This window comes from Balaenoptera ricei, chromosome 5 (genome assembly GCF_028023285.1).
Source record: "Balaenoptera ricei isolate mBalRic1 chromosome 5, mBalRic1.hap2, whole genome shotgun sequence".
NCBI classification, from domain to species: domain Eukaryota; kingdom Metazoa; phylum Chordata; class Mammalia; order Artiodactyla; family Balaenopteridae; genus Balaenoptera; species Balaenoptera ricei.
The window spans coordinates 24,165,378-24,186,844 of NC_082643.1; the positions used below are offsets into that span (position 1 = coordinate 24,165,378).

Here is a 21,467-nt window from a genome sequence, read left to right on the forward strand (position 1 = left end):
GGTGGAGAGGAGGGCATGATTCCAGAGCCATCGAGGGAGAATGGAAAGAGCTTGGCACCTCTTTCCATTCTGTGGGTGAGAGAGAGGAAGGAGGCTGGAAGCCTCGGTGGCAGACAGAGGCGCTGCACCGGGTATGTGCCTGGCACACGGCAGAGGCTCAGGAAGTCCCAGGCTCCTCGCCCTCTGTTCAGAGCAGCCAAGTCTAGAATTAGAAGAGGAAAGGTCCTCTGAGTCAGCTTTATCACTATTCTTACTGGTGAAAACAATGCCCACTTTTTTCGGTTTTCCTTTCTCTTAAAAACCTTTGCTAAAAATCAATTCTGCCTAAGTAGAAAGTGTTACTATTTGGACACAAGGAGATGGTAACATAGCAGAAAACTCCCAGTGGCCTTGAGGACTGAACAGCAGCATCAGGGACATTGAAGAGCAAGAGTTAAAGGAATGCGAACCCCTAGGTCCAGAATCCCCCAGGAGGTACTTGCTCTAAAGGTGTTTCAAAATTCAGAGCAATTCCCCAGCTCAGCGCGGAGTCACAGCTGCCTTTCTGGCCTCCTCCCACGTTGGAAATGAAACGCCTTTTCTAATTACTTGGCTGCTATCAGACCCATCATCACACCTACGACCCGCAGTCCTGACACCTTTCTTGCCAGGGGAGGCTGAACGCCATGGGACGGTGCCAGGTGTCTCTGCTCTGGGTCCCTGTGTCTTGTCACTCTGGTAGCCAAGCCGCAGCAGGCCATGGGGAGCGCCTCGTGCAACATCATTCCCTGATGAACTGATCTAATCAAGGGACATTTCCACAGCCACCACATACCCTGGAGATTCCACTCAGCTGCTTCTGTCTGCCTAATTGGTCCTTAGGTTCTACAGGCAAGGGCTGCCTTGAGCTCGGCCCTGGTGTCCCCAGCATTCTGTAATGTTCACACTCCCCTATCTCTAAGGGCCAAAACATTTGTATATTTTGATCAACTAGCAATTCATTTTCACAAAATTAAAGGCTACACACAGGTTTAACAGAGTTATGTGGCAAGATCTGCAGCCAGAGAAGTCCCTCTGGCATCCCACGGGGACCCCCAATGCACTGATGCTCCCCTCTTGTCACTAGCTGTCACCTCCTCACCTGGCTTAGATTCTGGAGCCAACCATTATTTTCACTCCCTTGCATATGCCATCAGCCCCATGCCTGCATCTTCACTTTGCAAACCCACTACCCTGGCTCCCTTTCCACCTACTCTGCCCCTGCGGCCATGCAGCAAAATGTGGCTGGAGAAAAACTCACTCTACTGTGCTCACTGGTCCCACTCGTTCCCCACAGCACGTATCGCTTGCTCATGTACTGGATATTTTGCCTGTTTATTATACTAACGGTTTATCAACATTAAATTATATGTCCGTTCCAGGAGGGCATGGATCTTTGTCTCTTTAATTCAAGCACTGGGCACAGGGCCTGGCACACAGTAGGTGCTCACTAAATATACTGGTGAACGGTGTACCCTCCAGTGTGTGGACAGGGCACAATCTGTGTTAGGAGGTGAAGCTGGCAGTAGTGACTGGGCAGGTCTGCCTGCAGTCCTGGGATGGGTTAGTCCGCTTTTCTTAATAACAACTAACCTGTTCCAATGTCCTCTGGCCACCTCAGTCCAAAAGTCAGTTATGATACAGCCCCATATCTACAAAGTCTATATTTTAACCATTGATCTACCTCCTGGCTTCTTGCCCATGGCCACGCTCCGCCCTACCCATCTCCATGTCTCCCGGGATCTACTCGGTCTCCTGGCTTCCAGACTCGTCTGCTGGACTCCATTCCACCCACAACATATGCCCACAGCCCCAGGGGGCCCCCTGCAAGGTGACCAGTGCTGCTCCCCTGTTTACGGTGCATCGATAGCTTCTTACCACCTGACAGCATTTAGGGAGGTAGACAGTCTTCAGAACACAGACTCAGACACCAAGCAAGGCTTTCAGTTACTGATACTTTCTAGTCCTTTTGCTGAACGAGGGAGAAGGTCTCTGTTTTCGGGATCGTATCTCTAACACCTGAAGTACTTCCTCATCCCCACGTCTGACAGAAAGAACTAGCCTCGGGGTCTAACACACAGCATTTACGGAGTCTGCACATGTGGCTATTTAACTCGAAATGTGAATTCATTCAGACTATACGAAATAAAAAATTCTGTTCCTCAGTCACCCTAACCACATTTTACGTACTCCATAGGCACACGTGACTGGAAGCCACCATACCGCACAGTGCAAATAGAGAACTTTTCCAGTATCACAGAAAGTTCTACTGGACAGGGCTGAAGATGGATTTTATTCCCATTGTTTTTTTTTCTTCATGGCATTTATCTCTATAGCTACCTCCTATTTATGGTATGTGATACGTTTCACTTTCATTTATGGTAGTAAAATTAAAGTCCCTTTCAAAATGCATTTATTTAGGCAAAATTAAAGCTACTTGATTTAAAGAAAATTAATAAAAATCAGAAAAAGATTGGAAAAGTAAATGAAAAAACGCACGGTGTACAGATGTAGTAATACTTGCAAAGGAGGTTTGCAAATGATCGATGTTTGGAGATTGTGGTCCCCAGGAGGAAGTCCCCCACTCACACCATCAGCCAGGCCCGCTGCAGCTGTCCTGGCCACCTCCCACCTTCCTGCCTCATCACGTCACCCCCGCCCACCCTGGGCCCTTCGGTAGCCTCCTCAAGCCACTGGGAGCATCTTAACCCTGCCTCCTTCTCAGTCCTCCCTGCTAGCCTAGGCACAGTGTGTAGACCTGAGTTACAGCAAGGATGGCACCGCTGGTACCACCCAGGTCAGGGCTGGGTCTCCCAGCAGTGCATGAGGCCCTTGAGGAAGAAGCTGAGTTTCTTTTATTTGTCCCTGTGTCCCTGGGGCTCAGCATGGAGCCTGGGACAGAAGAGGAATTGATGGTTAAATGAACGAAATTAAACAATCCCTTAGCTGCAGGGCTTGGCAATTTTTAAAGGGCCTCAGCATTCACGGTGTCATTGAGTCCTTATAATAGCCCAGGGAGATAAATTGGTCAGGGTTTACGGTCCCCACCCTAGTCCTAGGATAAGGAAACCCAGGCTCCAGGAGGGTGGGTGCCGCCGTCCCAAGGCTGCAGCCCGAGGGCAAGGCAAGGAGTACTGGGCCAGGCCACGGGACTCTGTCCCGGGCAGGGGGACTCTGGGCCGAACCCCGGTCTCCCCAAGCCTGCATTTCCTCATCCGTAAAGTTGGGTGACGATAACATTGCCACTGATTGGCAGCTTTCATGCCACTGTGAGCGCCAAGTGAGACGGTGAATGGCAAGCTGCTCTGTAAACTGTAGAGTGCGGTGCAGGAAGCTGCGGACGGCTAGCCGCAGTCCCGTGAGTCCCGCGCCTGCCCCGTCTGCAGACCTGGAGTTCCTGTGTGACTCCTCATTTTATCCTGCTGGGAAGCAGGTCAGCACCTCAGACCTGGCAGTGGATGTCTGTCTGTGCCGCCCACCACGAGGGGCCCCCAGCTCCTGGAGCAGTGCTTCTCCCAAGGAGACCACCCTTCCCAGATTCAGACACTGTGCTGGAGGTGGAGCTGACCCCTCCAGCACCAGGGAGGGTCCTGGCCAACCAGAGCATTGCACCCCCAACAGTAATGGGTTCAGGGGTGCCCCTGAGGCCCAGGCAGAGCCCATGGGGTGCCACCTGGGGACTTGGTGGGACAGTTCAGAGAGAGCAGGTCTCTTTTCTCCTGGACTTTACTCTGGGAGGGCGGGGCCTGAACTGCTAGTGTCAACTCACCACCGTGTGGAGGCTGAAGCCAGAGCAGAGATCAGAAGCAAGAAGCAGAGAGCCATCCCAGGGCACCGTCTGAGCCCCTGGATCCGTCTGCATCTGCAGCTCTCTTGGCTCCATAAGTCAGTAAATGTCTGTTTTGCGTGAGCCAGCTGGAGAGGGGTGTTCTGACCCCTGACTAGCTGGTGTCTAAGCACCAGGGATAGGGGTGGGACCTGCTGGGGTTTGAGCCTGAATGGAGGGTCCAGCAGAGGACCAGCCCAGCCTTGCCCTCTCCATCCAGCCAGACTGAGCTCCCACCCCTCAAAGCAGCTCCAGCCCCAGCTCCTCCTGGAACCTTCCCGACCACCCCGATTCAATTCTGCCTTCCTGGCCCTGAGCACTAAGGAGGGAGAAAGGAAACAGATGCTAATGTTTCCTGACACGCTTTAAGCACCGGTTTGGTGTTGGCGTGTCTCACAGGGGCTCGCTGAACGCTGCCGTCCTATGGGGGTAGGGTTAGTGAGGAGACCGAGGCTCAAGAGGGGTGCAGTGACTCGCCAAGGTCACAGAGCTTAAGGTGGCAGAAGCAGACTCCCAGAGACTCACAATGGCTCCTCCGAAGCCCAGGCGTTTGCCCCGCACCCTCTTGCTGGGCTCAGGGAACGTCAGATGCTTGCTCTCAGCCCTCCCAGCTCCCTTCCTCCTGGTTCCGAGGTCTCCCTGCCCTGTGGTCTCTGGCCAGTTTCTGGCTCTCGGCCCCCCAGAAGCCATTTGTCACTCTTTCTCTCCTCCAAACCCCCCCGGACTGCTCCCTTCTCTGCCCCACTCCCTCCCCCCCAGTTCTGGCTTCTGCTCCAAGGGACACAGCCCGATCCTGACCTGTGAGAGGGCGGCACAACAGGCACGACCCCCTGTGTTGGGAGCTTCTCGTGGCAGGAGCTGTATGGTCTCAGCTCCGGGTGTCCAGGGCCACCCGGCACCCAGCACCAAGTGGACAGTCAGAGACACCTTTTGGGGGGGGTCATCCCACCTTCTTCCACCCCATGTCTGGGCAACATCCTTCACAAAGGGCAGTTGGGTGGAAAGGTTGGAAATGAGGACTTAGGGCTGGAGGGTCTGGGTTTGAACCCAGCTTTCCACTGGCTGCTGTGAGCTTTAAGCAAGTTAGCCCGGGCTCTCTGTGACTCAGTTTCCTCGTCGTAAAGAACCTACCTCCCAGAATTACTGTGAGGATGAATCGAGTTCATATTAACACATGTTTATCAGGCACAGAGCCTCACTGTGCATTATTACTATTATTATTACTGTTGTTGTTGTTATTTGTCTGTAGAGTAGTGACACCTGTAGGTAGTAACCTGCCTGCTCTGTCCACTGCAGCCCTCATTGGGCCAAGCCTCAGCCTGGGCCCCTCTTCAGGCCCATGTTCTTTCTTCACCAGTCAGTGGGGGCTGGAGTCAATCCTATAATCCTATTGCCCAGACACAGGGGGCCACCAAGCAGGGCTGCCTACCTTGACCCCATCCAGTGGGGCTTATGACACTCCAGTTGTCCCTCTAAGCTCTGGGCGGGACCCCAAGGTTGTTCATCAAACACTGATGCACCTGCCTCAGGCCCAGGGAGGAAGGTCCAGAGAAGCCTTTAGTCGACTGTCTCAGGGTGGTTGACCACCCCTTGCCCAGGAGGGCTGACCCAGGACTCCATCCCCTCCATGGTCCCCGGTGAGGCCCCCAGATGACGGGATGATGGCCACCCTGGAGGAGACGAGGGGTCAAATGTAACCCTTGGCAGCCACAGTTGTAAAGTTTTCATAAACTCATCATGATTCCAAACCTCGGCCTCATTCACACACTGTGAGCCAGGAGGCACCCCGCTGAAGAGGCTGAACAAAGCAGAAGCTACCAAGCCAGCTCGCTTACAGCAGGCCAACTGACGTCCCACCCGGGAGCCACCCGGCCTGCGGCGTCAACGGTGGGGCCGCGGCAGGAAAGGATACTGAAGCTCCGGTCGGTGATGGCCAGGTGCCAGAGGTTGATGCGCAGGTCGTCCGCGGACATGTACGTCTCGCAGTCGCTGTTGACGGAGATGGAGTTGATGTGGTAGGTGTGGCCGTTGGCGAAGACCCTCCGGGGGCTCACCTCCACCATCAGATCCATAGGCTTCAGCACGGGCACCTGCGGGGAGGCGGGGCGGTCAGAGCAGGGGGAGAGGTGATGGGGGAGGGGTGCTGGCAGGAAACGTCCAGGGCCACGTGATCAAAAGGAGAGGCCAGGAGAGGCCAGGGGCGCGCCAGTGGGTGTCCATCCTGCCCCTGTCAGAAGTAAGCAATGCCACGTGGCCACGTCCATCAGCACCAGCCCTGCAGGGAAGCCTTGCCTCCTTTGCTTGGCCTCCTGGGATTGGTTCTGAACCTGCTGCGTGACTTTGAATGAATGGCTGAACCCCAATTTCCTCATTTCTAAAATGGAAGGAGAAGATACCATGGCAGAGCCAGATTGTCCACCAAACATTTGTGTCCCCTTGTCACGGGGAAGTGGCTGCCCAGGCAGGGACTACATTTCCCAGCTGCCCTTGCAGCTGGGTGTGGCCACATGACTGTTCTGACCAATGAGGTGTGAGCACAGTGATGCCTTGCACTTGGGAGCCAACGCTTAACGGTTAAGAGGCAGCTGTGCCTTCTCCACCCCCTTCCCTTTCCACAGCCAGAAGGTGAGGATCCAGGCTTTACGGATGGAGGCACATGGGATGGAAAGAGCCTGCGTCCCTGCAGGAGAGCCGTGTGCCATACAGGATGCCTATACCGGAGCTTTCCTTGAGTGAGAAATACATTTCTGTGTACTCTGCCCTGGGGCTGTTACAGCCGCTGGTGTTAGCGGAACTCGTACAAACTCCCAGAGGCAGTGTCAGATAGCATGCCTTTGCTTCTCTCTGCACCCTCTGCCTGGAATGCTCACCCCCTTTGGACACCTAGTGAACCCCAACTCCTCCTGCAAGATCTGGAGTTAACAGCCCTTTGATGTACAGCCTGCCACACCCCTGCTCACCGCCAGCACGCTGCACACACTGCTCTCAGGGCTCTCGGTGTGCACTGCGGGGTGTTTTGGGCACGACTCCCCGTTCCAGTAAACTGTGAGGTCTTCAAAGGTACAGACAGACAGACACGGCCTCATCGATCTCTCCCTGGCCTGGCCCCAGGAAATGAGGGCTGGCACTGACATCCCCATGTGACCGATGAGAAGACTGGATGCCAAGATGAACTGGGCTTTCTAAGTCACAGAGGCAGGAAATGACAGAGCCAGGACCAGAAGCCAGGTGTGACTGCGCCCAGGGCATCACGGTGCAAAGGTGTAGACCTGAAACCTGACTTCGGCTTCAACCCTGCCCGGCCGCTTACTAGTGTTACCTCCATTGCGGCCTTCACCTCTCTGGGCCTCAGTTTCCTTATCTGTAAACTGGGTAATGCTGGTGCCTGCTCAGGGCTTCTGTGAGGATTCCATGAGTTGATGCAGGTCAAGTGCGCCTGGAACATCACTCGCTCCACAGTGCCCTCCTCCCCCTCCTCGGGAGGCGACTAGGGTGGCTGAGCCAGGGCTTACACAGCCACAGTTTCCAGAGTGGGCCCTGGATGGGGGTGGGGGGGAGGGGGGTGCTGCAGGGGCAGTGGGAATTGTGCCCAGGAGAGCGGCAGCAAGGCCATCCTTGGAGTGAGGAAGAGAGCAGATTCCGGTGAAGGGGGATGCAGACCTTTGTCAGCTAACTGCAGGGCTCCTGAGCCCCGGGCAGCAAGCACCAGGTAGAATGGCATGAATCCAATCAGAACTGGGGGGCAGCAGGCGATGGGGGACCCACTGCTTGCACTCACGTGGGAGAGAAGACAATAGGCTGATACACGTGTGTGTGTGTGTATGTGTGTGTGTGTGTGTGTGTGGTTTCAGGAAGCAGTAGGTGCTCTAAAGAAAAAGAAAACAGGTGAGGGGACAGCGTGACAGGGCAGCAGGGGCTGGTGCCCGGCTGGAAGGGTGACCAGGAGGTGACATATGGGGAGGGGCTGAAACAGGCTGACGTGGGACCCTAGAGAATCTCCTTCTCCCAGGGGACCTCCCCCAAACCCACCTACTCTTAGGCTGGGCCTGGGGCTCCCTGGGGCTCCCACGGCCCTGTAATCCCTCATTACGGCCTTGACCACGTGGTAAGTTGTTGTCTTGTTTGTTTCCCCAATGGACTGGGCAGCACTTAAGGGCGCTGTGTGTCTTCTTGTGTTCATCTCTGTATCTCTGGTACTCAGCCCAGGGCCCAGCACAGACAGGTCTTCAGGTGAATGAGTGAATGGGTGAGTCAATGAACAAATGAGCTATGTCCCTCCCTGGGGGACAGCTGAGATGGGAGGTGACATCTTTGGTGCTGCAGTGGGGGTGGGCAAGCACTAAGCGTTCCTTTTGGTACAAAGGCAGCTCTGCAGCCGCCATGAGATGTTCTCATGTACCAGGGCGCCCAGTGTGAGCCTGGGTGTGCATGCATGAGTGTGTCAGTGTGCACATGCATGTGCCCGAGTGTGCATGTGTGTGTATGCAGTATCGGTGTGCATGCCCACCTGGCTCTGGGTGGTTCTTGTGTTGAGTCTGTGCTTCGGGACTGTCTGCCCGCGTGTCAGTGTTGGCGTGTCTGGGCCCCTCTATGGGGCCTTCCGCATGTCCGCCGGTGTCAGATATTCTACGTCAGCTCCGAATCTTGCCTTCCCTTCCCTCAGGGCATGGCCACCACCTGCCCTGGGGATCCCTGGAGTCTCTCTCAAGCCACACCTTCTCCTGGAGAAGGTCAGGGCATTGCTGGCCTAGCAAAGTCTCAGCATCTCAGTCTGCTTCCCCCTCCTTCCGGCAACGTTGTTTTCCTCTGGCAGCCTTGGAACTGTTCACCCAGTGCTCCAGCCATGCACCGCCATCCCCAGACCATATTTCAAAGCCAGAAAGCAAAGAGAGGAGAGGAAGAGGGAAGAGAAACCTGCCCTGAAGGTTTGGAGGTTTCATGAATAAAACTTTCCCCGCACCTGTGCTCTTCCAGAAGGCACAGTGTAGTCAAGGTGAAGGGCAGGAGGACAGACACATGAACACTAAGGACAGAGCAGTGTGGGATGCAAAAGGCTAGAGGGGACAGAGAAGGATAAGGATTCATCTGGCTCGTGTAGGAAAGACTTTCAGAGGTGGAGGGTAATAGGGTTTTAAAGGATGAATAGGAGTTCACCAAATAAACAAGGTAGAGAAAGGCATTCCTGTGTGTCCCTGTGTCACAGAGCTGACCTCCAGTGTGCGGGTGACTCCATGTCTATTTCCTTGGGGGTCTGGGTACACTTTGGGGGTAGGCACTCAATCTCACCTTGCTCAGCTCTGGGATCCCAGAGACCTAGCACAGGGCCTAGCAGAGAGCAGGTTCTCGGTAAATAACAGCTGCCTCTGGCACAAATGGCCCAGATTAGGTAGAGAGCTTCACAGGGTTCGGGAGGCTTGGGTGAACTGGGGAGGAGACAAGGTGAGAGGCTGGATGAGGAAAGACCCAGGCACCCACGTTCTTTCCCCCTTTCTTCTCCTCCAGCCTTAGTTTACAGTTAAGTGCCATTTCGGGATGTATGTGACATACAGAGAAAAATCTCAGACTCTGGGTGGGAAATAAACAAGATTCCCATGGGCCACTGGCTCTGCCACAAATGCCAGGCCAATCAAGAGGCGATAATTGCCTCCTCCCACCAGATGAAACCCTCATAAACTTTCTTGGGGCTTGGAGGTGGGGGGAGTGGGGGGCACCCTCACTCCTGTTATTCAGTGTCAAAGCTAATTGGCTTCCCTGCTTTCTCAGAATTTATTTGTGCAATTTGCCAGTCATTTAGAGGCCAATGTGTTTAAACATTTATTCCTCCTTCTGGGAACAACATTGATTGCCATTTCATATTTATGACAGTCGGCTGGGTGCTGAGTGCGGGGCGCTTGCTAAGCCGTTGCAGAAAAAACGAGTCGTTATCTCCTGTTTGCTGGTGAGGAAACTGAGGCACAGAGCAGGGAAACGGCCACAGCCGTCTGACCAGCGGTGGGTGGGTCTGTGAGCAGTTTGGGAGCCTGGAGGGGCCTTAGCACCACCGCCTGCTCGGAGCAGCAAACACAGCTACAGTAGGAACCCAGGGAGACAGCATTCCGTGTGATGTGAATTCAGACCTTTCAAATCTGCTTAAGAGCGCAGTCACCTCCCGACGCTCATCCTCGTTCAGTCTTGGGACTCTGAGGCCCCCTCCCTGAGCAGGGCCTGTCCCAGGCTTAGACCAGATCTGCCCTCAGACTCTTCATTCACTGCGGCCTCCTGGTGCCTAGAGAAGGGCTGGGCGGCACACAGCAGGTGCTCAGTAAGTGCGGCTGAATGAATAAATCTGGCAGCACCTCCAGCAAACACATGGGTGGCTGAAAGCACCCACCCTCTTCCAGGCATGGTTCTGGAAGCCAGGGACGGACAAGGCGGCCTCAGTGTGCTTCCTGCAAGAAGCCGCTAACCATCCCCATGGCTCCCCTGGGAGGCAGGAACTTCACTTCCACTTCACGGAGGAGACTGGATGCTGACTGTGGAGCTAGACTTCCCTGGGTTTGGATCCAGCTCTCAGTTTCCTCATCTGTAAAATGGGGATGACAATCACATACCCACTATAGGATTTTGCTGAGGTCTGAATGATTTTATAGCCAGAGTGCTTGGGAGACACATGCTCAAGTGTCTGTTCTTGATCCAGATGAGGAATCAGAGGCTCGTGGTCGCCAAGAGCCCTGCTCAGGGTCACACCACCAGGACACGGCGGAGGCAGGATTTGAACCCAGGTCCTGTGACTCCAGGACTCTGTCATATCTCCCAGCCTCCCCGCTGAAGAAACATGAGTTCTTTTGCTTTTAATCGCGTTGGGAGCTAAAGTTTACCTTCACACGGCTCTGCCACTTCACCTTCCAGGCCGCTCTTACATCAAGGCAATCTTTGCACTGAGCCTTCGTAAAAGCTGCAAGAATCACAAGTTCTGGGTGTCCCTCTGACCCTCGGCAAAGGCCTGGGAACCCACAAAGCTCCGCTCACAGGTTCTCCTCCTGGCTCTGCCACTTGCTCAGCTGAGCTGCTCTGGGAGAGTTGCTGCCTCTCTCTGGGCCTCCGTTTCCCTATTTGTATAACAAGGGATTAGAGAACGTGCTCTCTAGCCTCGGGTGCAGCTGAAAAGGGCTTCATGGACACGCATCACCTCGCCTCATCCTCACGAGACTTCCAGAAGAAAGATGATCCTCTCTGCTTTGCTGGGGAGGAAACTGAGGCACAGCGCAGGAAAATGATGGTGGCCACCCAGCAAGTAAGCAGCCCGGCTTCTTAAGTTCTGGATCGGAACCTGACTGTGGTTCGGATCGCCAAGGACCTTCCAGTCCTGAAATCCTCGCCATGTAATAAACAAAGCACAGCTGCTCTTCGCTTGCCGGAACCGTCCATGTGCCACATCTTACCTGCAGTGACGTCACCGTGGACAGGTCCTTCAGCTTCCCCTCCTCATCTTTCAGGTTATAACCCTCGGGCCTCTTATCACGTTCGGTAATCTTCCATAGTTTGATAGTTTTATCTTTAAAAATAGAACAAAGTGAAACAAGACGCATGATGAACACCGGCATGGAGAATGGAGTACCCACCTGAGTCTGCTAGATAAGGGCGCATCAACCCACTAGTTACTTAACCTTATCCTGTTCTTGGACATGAAGTTTCTTTCTAATCCGACTCCTTCTGTCAACTGATGCAACGAACACCTTTGCAAAGGGAACGTTTGTCGTCATGCTCGAGCTCCTCCCAATTGATCCCAAAGGTGAAACTGTTGGATCAAAGGGCATGACCCTTTCAAGGGCAGTTATCAGTCTTTCAACTAATTTCCGCAAAAACTGTACTAACGAAGCTTCCTGTTTTTTACCCTTCGTTGGCATCCTATTTCCTGAGATGCATCCCGCCCATCCAGAAACTCAGCTCTCCCGAAGCCTCACTTCTCTGGAATCCTGCCAAGAACATCAAAAGCGTAACCTTTACCAGCTGTGATGGTTCATTTTAGATGTCAACTTGGCTAAGCCACGCTACTCAGGTATTTGGTCAAATGTGTGGATGTCGCTCTGAAGGTATTTTTTTAGATGAGATTAACATTTAAATCCGTGGACTAAAGCAGATTATCCTCCACAATGTGGGCGGGCCTCCTCCAATCAGCTGAGGGCTTTAGAGAAAAATGACCGAGGTCCCCTGAGGAAGAGCGAGCTCTGCCAGCAGGTGGCCTTCACACTCGAGCTGTAGCATCGGCCCTCCGCTGGGTCTCCAGCCCGCCCTGCAGATTTTGGACTTGCCAGCCTCCACAGTCAGGCGCGCCAATTCCTTAAAATAAACCTCTCCTTATATTTCTATATCTAAGTCTACATCTATATCCATATCTCTGTCTACACTCACACTCACACATACACCCATCCTATTCTGTTTCTCTGAGAACCCTGACTAGTACAGCAGCCAAAACAATCACTTCCACGCGCCTGAGGAGGAAGGGGAGAAAATTGCTATCGGTTAAACACTTGACAGGTGCCCATGGACAGGTTACTAGGAAAGGGTGGAGCTGGGATTCAAAACCGGGGGTGGGAAGCTTTGAGGGTGTGGGTGTTAGGAAATTCCTGAAGCTGACCTTTCCTCCAAAGAGGCAGGCAGAGAATGACACTCTCTGTTACATGATTAAAAAGAAAAAAGCAGCACGTGAACGAGGCTCAGTTGCCAGCCCTGTTCTAAGCTTGTTTTAATGTTATTCCCTTCCATCTTCCCCAAAACCCTATGAGGCAAGAACAGCCATCAAGTTCAGAAGAGGAAGGGGCAGGGCCAGGGTGTTAACTGCATTAGGGGCTCCTGCCCTGGGTGACCTATTCTGGTGGTGGGGGACCTCCCACTACCTCTGTTCCAGCACCTGGAAGGGCCCCTCTGGCTCTGAGACGGGGTTTGCTGAACATGACTCCGTGCCAGGCACCCCTCAGGGGACACAGACAATCAGAATGGCAGGAGCTCCAGAGGGCAAGCCCTGGAGGGTCAGCAGGGGTGGGAAGGCCCACGGGAGGGACACCTTGCTCTGCTGAAAGGTCAGGGAAGGCTCAGTGGGAGCTGACACCCAGCGGAGGCCTAAGGGATGAGGCGGGGTGTTGGCCAGGTGGAGGCAGGAAGAGCCGGCCTTCGGGCACAGAGATGGGTTGGTGGCTTGAGTCTGACCGGTTTCAGGGATGCCGTGAAGACCGCCCTAAGGAGTCTGACTCCCTTGGGAAGGCAGGTGGCATCATCTTATAAGACTCGTCCACGCTGGAGCAGTACTGGCTGGTCTTGGGGTGCTGGGTGGGCAACACCTCCGTCCACCCTTGTTGCAACTCCAGAGGGAGCACAGGTGAGGAAACTGAGGCTCAGAGAAGCAAGGCCACTCCCCAAGGTCCCCAGGCTGGGACAGAAGCCAGGACCCCCCTAGCTCCCACCCCAGGCGCCTTTTATGATGGGGATGAGAGGCGAAGGAGGATGAGGAGGTGGACGTGAATGTGGGAAGTGGGGCCTCTGGCTCCAGGCCCGCTGCTGGTAGAGGCAAGGTGGCCCCAGGAACCGCAGCCTCTGAGTGGACCACAGCAAAGCAGGGGTCTGGCCGGGAGCCTCCTTGGGGATGCGTACCGTCTCCCAGAGGCAGATGGCCAGCGGCCAGGCAACCAGTGCTCCGCCTGCACCATCTGTTGAGGACCCAAGATCATCCAGTGACACCCTCCACTCTGGGGTGGTCTGGGATTCTGGGGGTTGTGGACAAAGAGGCAAGTCTGAATTGAGTGTTCATTGTTTTCCTTGACCTGGCCTCCTTTGTCCGTCCCCAAATTAAAGTATTCACGGACACGCTCAAAGAGCTGCTATTTACAGCAGAGGGAATAAGCCCCCGTCCGACCACCAGGAGAGGGTGAGCAAGTGTATTCACTGCATGGAATTTACCCGCTGCTCAAAATACTATTTTTCAGGAGTTCTAAAGACCTAGAAAGACCTAGAAAAATGCTCACAATGTGAGGTGAAAAATGGCATTTGATGACAAATTGCTACAGTACGTGTGCACAAGAGCACGCATGCCTACACACACGTGCACACACATGCACACGCACATGCCCAGACCGGCCCGGCCGCCTCACCGTTGGTAGACAGCAGGGAGTGGGCAGCATTCTGCTGAGGGAGCCACTTGATCTTGTTGATCTTCTCCTCTATCTCCAGACTCTTGAGATAGTCGAACTCCGGCTCGTGGCTCTGGAAAGTGCTGTAGACGTCATACTCGCCCTGGCTGTGCGGCGCATTTTTACTCTGCAAGGAAACCAGACCCTGAGCTCCAGGATGGTGGGGCGGGGCGGAAGCCGGCACTGGGACAGGGACGGGACTGGTCAAACCCACGCAGGGCCTGGAACAGCCATGGCGACCGGGCACCCAAGCAAGGGTCCAAGGAAACGCTCTGCTTTCTCAATGGCCAGTGCCTTCCTGTGCAGCCATGGCCAAGCTCCATCACCTCCTCCGTCCAGGAAGCGAGAACAAGGGCAACCACGCCAGCTCATGTTTACTGAGCACCTGCTGTACACAGGACACTGAGCTAAGTGCTTCTCACGCCTCCTCTCATTCTGTCCTCGACGCCCCTCTGTGACGGGCACCATGACTCCCCCCACTTTACAGATGAGCAAGCGGAGGCTCAGAGGTGAATCGACCCCCCCCCCCCCCCGCAAAGCCACATGTCCACAAAGTGCTGTCACTCACTCCACTGAGGTCTGGCTGGCACCAAGGCCAAGGCTCTGATCTGCTCCTCACATCCTTGTGTCCAACTTGGGTCTGACTCGAGGAATGAACACATTTTGGAGCAGATTAAACATTGAGGCCAGACACCCTGCAAGGTCAGACAGACATCGGGATAGACTGGGATAGGGTATCCTCCCCCCCAACTTTCCTGATCGGGTCCCCTTCTGGTTTAGGCAGCCAAGCTCATTAGAGTAAGGACCTCCCGGTGGAGCCCCCAAAATAGTGAGGTGGTGAGTCCATCGCAGGTACCAGGGACCACTTCCTGGTAGACAATTCAAGTTTATATGACAACATGAAACTACAACTAAAACTGCCTGGGAGCAAAACAAAGATAGTCAACCAAGCACAATTTCAAGTCTTCTGTTGGTTTTTCAAAAGTATCTATTTCTATATTTCTTTTCCTGTTGTGCTTTTGGAAAGCTTTAAAGTTCTTCAATATTTTTGCCTCTAATTCACTTCATCTCCTGTAAGCACTGGCTATGGAGAAGGTCAGTGGGACCAGAATTAAGAAAAAAATTAAAGGAGAAATATTCAAAACTGAGAAACTTGCGCATCTACCAATTTAATTTCTTTCTGCAATTTGGCAAAAAGAAGACTTGGCTTTGCAATCCCCAGTGGGAGCCTCTGGTCCTTCTCATGAATCAAAGTGCTCCAGCCACAGTACAGGGCTTATTAGATAACCAATTTCTCAGCTATCTGCTTTCTGGCTGTGTGTTCTTGGTAAGTTATTGCAACCCTCTGAGCTCTGATCTCCTCGTCTGTAAAATGAGGACGATAATAGCACCTAATGGCACCACGAGGGCTGTCACGAGGGAGGGTCACAGGAGTGAACACAGGTGACGTCAGACCGCAGGGAACGTCACCTGTGGGGAGGATGCTGAGGAATTGGGGGGGGAGGATGGCACTGCAGCTCCTCTCCCCCCTGCATCCTTCCCTCCTGCTCCCTCTTCTCCTTCTCTTCCTCGCCCTGCTTCCCCCATCCTCCCTCCCCCTTCCCTCCCCCCTTCCTCTCTTCCCCCCACCTTGGTGTCACACTAGATCCTGTCTTCGGCATCTAATCCCAGCCCTGAAAGGCAGGGTGGTGTGTGAGTGACAGACCACACCCGGTCTCGGTTTCCATCCCTGGTCTTGGCTCACTAGCTGGGTGACCCTGCAGGCGTCCTCATCTATGAAACGGGGTGTCAGTCCCCACCCTCAGAGGTGGGCAGTGAAGAGTAAATGGGAAGAGCACGTGGAGAACGAAGTCACGAGTCTGCATGTAGTAGGTGCTCAACAAATGGGGCCTTTTAACCACCAGGTTCTTCCAGTGGTTCAGACAACAGACCTCACTGGGGCAAGGCCCGGGGCTGAGCAAAAGCACCAGCCCCAGACAGAGGGCCACCCAACAGCTGCGGAGGGGTCCATCCTCCCCTGCACCTGGCTCTGGCCGGACAGCACCAGCTCACCCAGGCCGAGGGCAGCTTAAGCAGCAGTCTGTTTCTCCAGGGTCTAGGACACCGTGACCAGTCAGCAAACTTCCACTCAGCAGAGGGGGCTCAGAATATGGTGCTGTGAGTCGACCCGGTGGCCCCCCTTCCCTGGGCCTGCCCGGTCCCATCCCTGCGTGCCGCGGCGCCCTTTCATCCAGCCCAGGCGTCCCGGCGGGATGCCGAGAGGCCCCCTGCGGGCTCGAGCCCGGGCGGAGCGTAGGCCCCCTCCCGCCAGGCCCCGCCGCACCTCCGGTTCCCGCTGGAAGATGACGACCCGGCCACCCTTGTCGCCGGTGGCCAGCAGCTCCCCGGTGTGGTTGAACTCGACGGTAGAGATGATATCGGCTGTGGTGGAACAGAGACAGGAGGATGTGGCTCATTAGGACCCAGCGCTGTGCAGGTGGGCAGAGCTGCTCCCGCCCAGCCCCGGGGCGCCCGTCGGACAGCAGGAGCGCTGACCAGGGGCCCCGCCCCTCCCCGCTGCCCGTGGGACAGAGACCCGTTCGCGGGTGTCTTTCCTTCCTTCCTGCTCCCCTTCCTCCCGAAGCAGTCTGGGGGTTTCCACTCACTAGCCCAGCTCTGGGGGCCACAGAGACCAACTGTACCCCTCCCTGCCTCCACTGAGCTCCCCCGTAACCTTCACATTCCTGGCCTGGACCCTGTAGGCACCAAAAGCTCCGGTCAGGCTTCAGCACAATGGATCTACTTTCAAACAAACCACAGATCTGACTACTCCTCCCGGCAGCCCCAGGCAGGTTCTCAGCTGGCCCCTTGGCTGGCACCCCCATACTGTGTTCTCCTTCCAGCCGCCAGGATGATGGTTCACCCCTCCCCCACCCCGACTCATGGGGTATTTCTGCTCAAACCCCCTCCTCTGCATCCTTCTCTGCCTCAAATGAAGGCAGTTCCATCCTCCCGCTGGCTCGGGCCCGAGCCTTTGAGTCACCCTGACTCTCCCCTCTCTCTCTCACCCTCCACATCCAGTCCTATTGTCTCAGCCTTCAAGATACATCCAGATTGCATCACTTCTCCCGCCTCTCGCCTGGATGACTGCAACGGTCTCCCATCCGATCCCCTCCATTTCTCCTGGCCCAGACACAAGCTGGCCTCCACAGAGCAGCCAGAGGGAGCTTTCTCGGACCCTTCTAGACGCTCCCCACCGACAGAGGAAAAGCGAAGGTCTTCAGAGTATCTAAAGCCTTGAGTGACCTGTGGCCCCCCGAGGCAGGCCACATCAGGAGCCCAAATCTTCACCCTGTCCCGCACTTGCCCCTGGCACTTGGCATTGCCTCCCACCCTGGGCCGGGTACCGTGCCCTGTGATTGGCTGTGGCCTGCGGGACGCAGGCAGACAAGCCGCCGTCCTGCGCGTCTGCCGCTGCCCCGGAGGAGGACCTGCCCAGGCCCGCAGCAAAGCCGCCCAGCTGAGCTGCCGGCTCACCCAGCCCAACCAAGCCTAGATCAGCGGGGCTGGCAGATGCGTGACAAAAAATGTTAGCGTTGAATGCGCCGTGTTTTAACTCCATGAATGGTAACGCACCCCTACCCCAATTCCTACTACTCTCAGCCTTGCTCTCCCACTCTGACTCAGGCTCCTTGCTGATTCTCAAAATACCAGCTACCTTTTGTCTCAAGAACTGCTCTCTCAGCCTCGAGTGGTTTTCCCAGTCCTAATTCCTATTCCATACATGCCTTTTCCTTTTCCAATCACGTGCCTTCAGAGGCAGCTCCTGACCCGCACTGGCCTCTGAGCCACAGGTAAATGCCAGCTCTGACGGCGAAAGGAAAGAGGACAGAGGGAAGGTGCTTCAGAGGCAGGATAATGGGCTGGACGTACTCACTGATCAGGACAAGAGCATGTTTCATTAAACTTAAAAATAAAGGGAATAAAAAACAAGGAGAGCCGCTCTTTGGGATCACGGAGATGCTCGCTGAGTTTGGAACTGGCCCGGCTGCCTGACACTTGTCCCTGTGTGGGCAGCCTGCCTGGCCCAGGGACACCGGAGGGCCACGGCCGGAGCCACAGCCCGGCAGGGCCGGGTTCCTGCACGTGGCTCTGGTTCTTGCTGTTTCATGTCAGCACGCCCTTAGGGGGGAAGAGCAGGATATAAAACTGTATGTAAAATGTTTTTAATTATATAGACCAGTGATCACAGCCATGTTAAACAGCAAACAAACTGGGCAGGGGGAAAACAAGCTGGAAGAGACTTTTCTACCACGTTAAACAGAGATTGCTTTAGGGCGGTTGAAAGAAAATATTTTTTTCCTTCTCTTTCTATGTTTCCATGTTTTCTAGATCTTCTGTAATGAATGCATATTTCTTAATAGCTTTATTGAGGTGTAATTGATATACACAAAAGTGCACATTTTTAATGTATGCAATTTAATGAGTTTGGACATATGCATAGTATATATTATTTTTATGATGGAAAAATAACAATGCTATTAAATTAAAACGCCAATGTAATCACTGGTATCCAGAGCAAATGTGGTCCATAAATGCTGGGCAGCTACCACAGTAACAGACAATAACATCTGCAGGCAATTTACAATTTATATGTCAGTTTTATATCCGCTGCCTCCTCTGAACCTCATGCCAGCCCCTGAGGGAGACATGACTTATCATTTCCATTGGCAACTGAGGAGATGGATGGAGGCCCATGCACAGTGACAACCGCCTGAGCTGTTCATGGACCAATCTGAAGTCCTGGGTTGGAGTCCTGGCTTCAACGCCTGGGCTATGTGACCTTGGGTGGGCTATATCACTTCTCTCAGTGTTGTCATCTGTAGCATGCCTATAGTAGAGTCTTCCCGTGATTAGAAACTCAAGAGAGATGTTGGAGGTGAGAGGGTTTGGGAGGGTTGAAGGACCGTAACACCAAGGAATGATGAATGACCAAAATTTACCAGACAGAAAGTCGAAGCTTTTTCTCACCTTTGCTTCTGGCCTCCACAGAAGTGGCAGCTGCCAGCTCAGAAATGTGCCAGATAAATCTGAGATTCAACCTCACTGTACAGGTTTGGGAGTCCTGACCATCAGCCCCTCCAGTCCCCTTCTGCAAACATTTACAGAGCAACTACAAACCTCAGGCCGGGGCACTGCTTCCTCCATCCCAGGAAGGGGCTGGTGGATATTTAACATCCATTCATTGTTACCGTAAGTGTCTTCTACAGCTTGCCTTAGGAAAAGTTACCTCCCCTGAGAGCTGGAAGTTGTCATCAGTAAAATCATGCAATTGGAAAGTCCATGCTCTCATTTTGGAATGTTTGACACATCTCCAGCCTCAATACCACCTCCCCCAGGAAGGCTTCCTGGAGAGCCCTCCTGCCCCCTGGTACAGTAGTCTCTCCTACAACTGTGGTCTCATGCCCACTATGTGTCCCTCATTAGATGTCAGGCCCTGCAGGGGAGACAGCAATTGGAAGAAGAGGCAGCACTGGGTGAGCTTCTTATTTTCATGGCTTTTATTTAGCCTGAGGACAGGTCCCAGTCTGTGCCACGTGGCTACTGAAACTCAGATAGAAAGTCATACTTTTAGGCTCTATAAACCAGAAGACCGAATCTGGGGAAATCCTAGTAGCTGGAAAATGAGGTATTTAATCCTCGAAATGGGGTCTAAAGAGCAGTCCCCAAATGCAACACATAAACTCTGCCCCAACCTTTAGCTGGCTGCAAACTGCACACGTACACACGATAGACTCCAGGCAGAGCTGCTCAGGCTAAAAGACATGAACCAGGATTTGCGCTGGGACAGAGTTCGAAGTTGAGTTCAACCAAGTTAACTGCTTACAAATGCAAAACAAAACCAAAACACTCTTTGGAGGGACATACTAAACATCTAGAGTCTCTACGGTATTGTCATTCTCAGCACCCAGGATATTCTCCAAAATTATACGAAGATATACAAAGAAATAGGAAAATATCATTCATACTGAATAAAAAGACAATCAAGGAAAGAGACCCTGAAGTTCCCTGGATACTGGGATTAGCAAATGAAGATTTTTAAAGTAGCTATTATAACTATGTCCAAGGATATAAAGGAAAATTTGCTCTCACTGCATGAAAAAAAGGAAATTTCAACAGAGAAATAGAAACTATTTTAGAAATAGCTAAATGGACAATCTATAACTGAAAAATACCACATATGAAAATCACTGAATTGCTTGACAGGAAATTTGAGATGACAGAAGAAAGAGTTAGTAAACGTGAAGATATATCGATAGAAATTATGCAACCTGAAGAACAGAGAGAAAATAAATTTAAAAATATAAAGCACAGATCCTTGGGGATCTGCTGGAAAACATCAAATGTCTATGTGTACTTGGAGTTCCAGAAGGAAAGGAGAGAATAGAGTAGAAGAAAGACGTGAAATAATGACTGAAAAATGCCCCAATACGGTAAAAGGCTTTAATTTACAAATTTAGGAAGCTCAGCTAACTCCAAGTAGGAAAAACACCAAGAAATCACACCTAACCGTCAAACTGCTGAAAACCAAAACAAAAATGAAATTTTGTAAGCAGGTAGAACAAAAACCACATATTATCTTCTGAGGCACCAAGACTCAGATAACTGCTGATTTTTCATCAGAAATAACAGAGTCCCGAAGGCTTTTAAAGTGATGAAGGAAAATTTAAAAACCTGTAAACCCAGACTTCTGTATCCAGTGGAAATATACTACAAGGATAAAGGGCAAATAAAGACATTTTGGTGAAAGCTCTGCACGGACCAGTGATTGAATCTCAGGACAAGCCCACTGCCCTATCATCACTCTCTCTTTACAGATAAGGAACTTGGTCAAGAGGTGAGGCACTGGCCCGAAGTCCCATTCAGGGCAGGGCTTTTGCAGTGTATTCCCCCTGGCAGGTCCCGGTCCCTGCACCACAGGGCCGAGTTGCCAAACAGCTGATGCCTCAGGCTCAGGGTCACAACTCAGCCACTGGGAGAGGTCCGCCAAGCCCACGTACGACTGGAGGGTGATCCAAGTCCCCCTGTTGTGGGTGACGACAACCCCATGAAAACCCAAGGTGCCCTTCTATTTGTGAGGTCCCCTTTTCTTTCTGCTGCAGCTCTGGGAGTCCCCCAAATGGCAAGGCAGAGTTGGAAGAGGCAGCTTGGACCACTGGACAAAGAGGCAGCAGTCAAACCCCTGGGACTGGGTATGGCACAGCCCTATCAGTGCAAGCCCAGAGCCAACTGGTTTGGGAGCCAGAAAGCCACACTGTGGTCCAGCATGGGCTCAGGAAGAAGTCAGGAGTGGTGTCCCAAGTGACCAGCCCAGTGACAGGTGCACAGTGAGAGCCAGAGCCAGAGATGGGCAAAGACCATGCCGTGGGTTGAATTGGGTCCCCCCAAACATATGTGGATTTCCTAACCCCTGGTACCTG

General features: G+C 53.3%; 1 protein-coding gene across 1 annotated transcript in view; it reads right to left on the reverse strand.

Annotated features, from left to right (window-relative positions):
- The window catches only part of PPP2R2C (protein phosphatase 2 regulatory subunit Bgamma), a 137,949-nt gene that overhangs the window by 36,723 nt on the left and 79,759 nt on the right, over nt 1-21,467 (reverse strand). Inside the window, exons 2-5 of the mRNA XM_059923925.1 lie at nt 16,331-16,428; nt 13,969-14,134; nt 11,266-11,378; nt 5,757-5,934 (exon numbers count right to left, since the gene is read on the reverse strand). Of these exons, the coding sequence (XP_059779908.1) occupies nt 5,757-5,934; nt 11,266-11,378; nt 13,969-14,134; nt 16,331-16,428 (555 nt within the window). The remainder of the gene's footprint in view (nt 1-5,756; nt 5,935-11,265; nt 11,379-13,968; nt 14,135-16,330; nt 16,429-21,467) is intronic.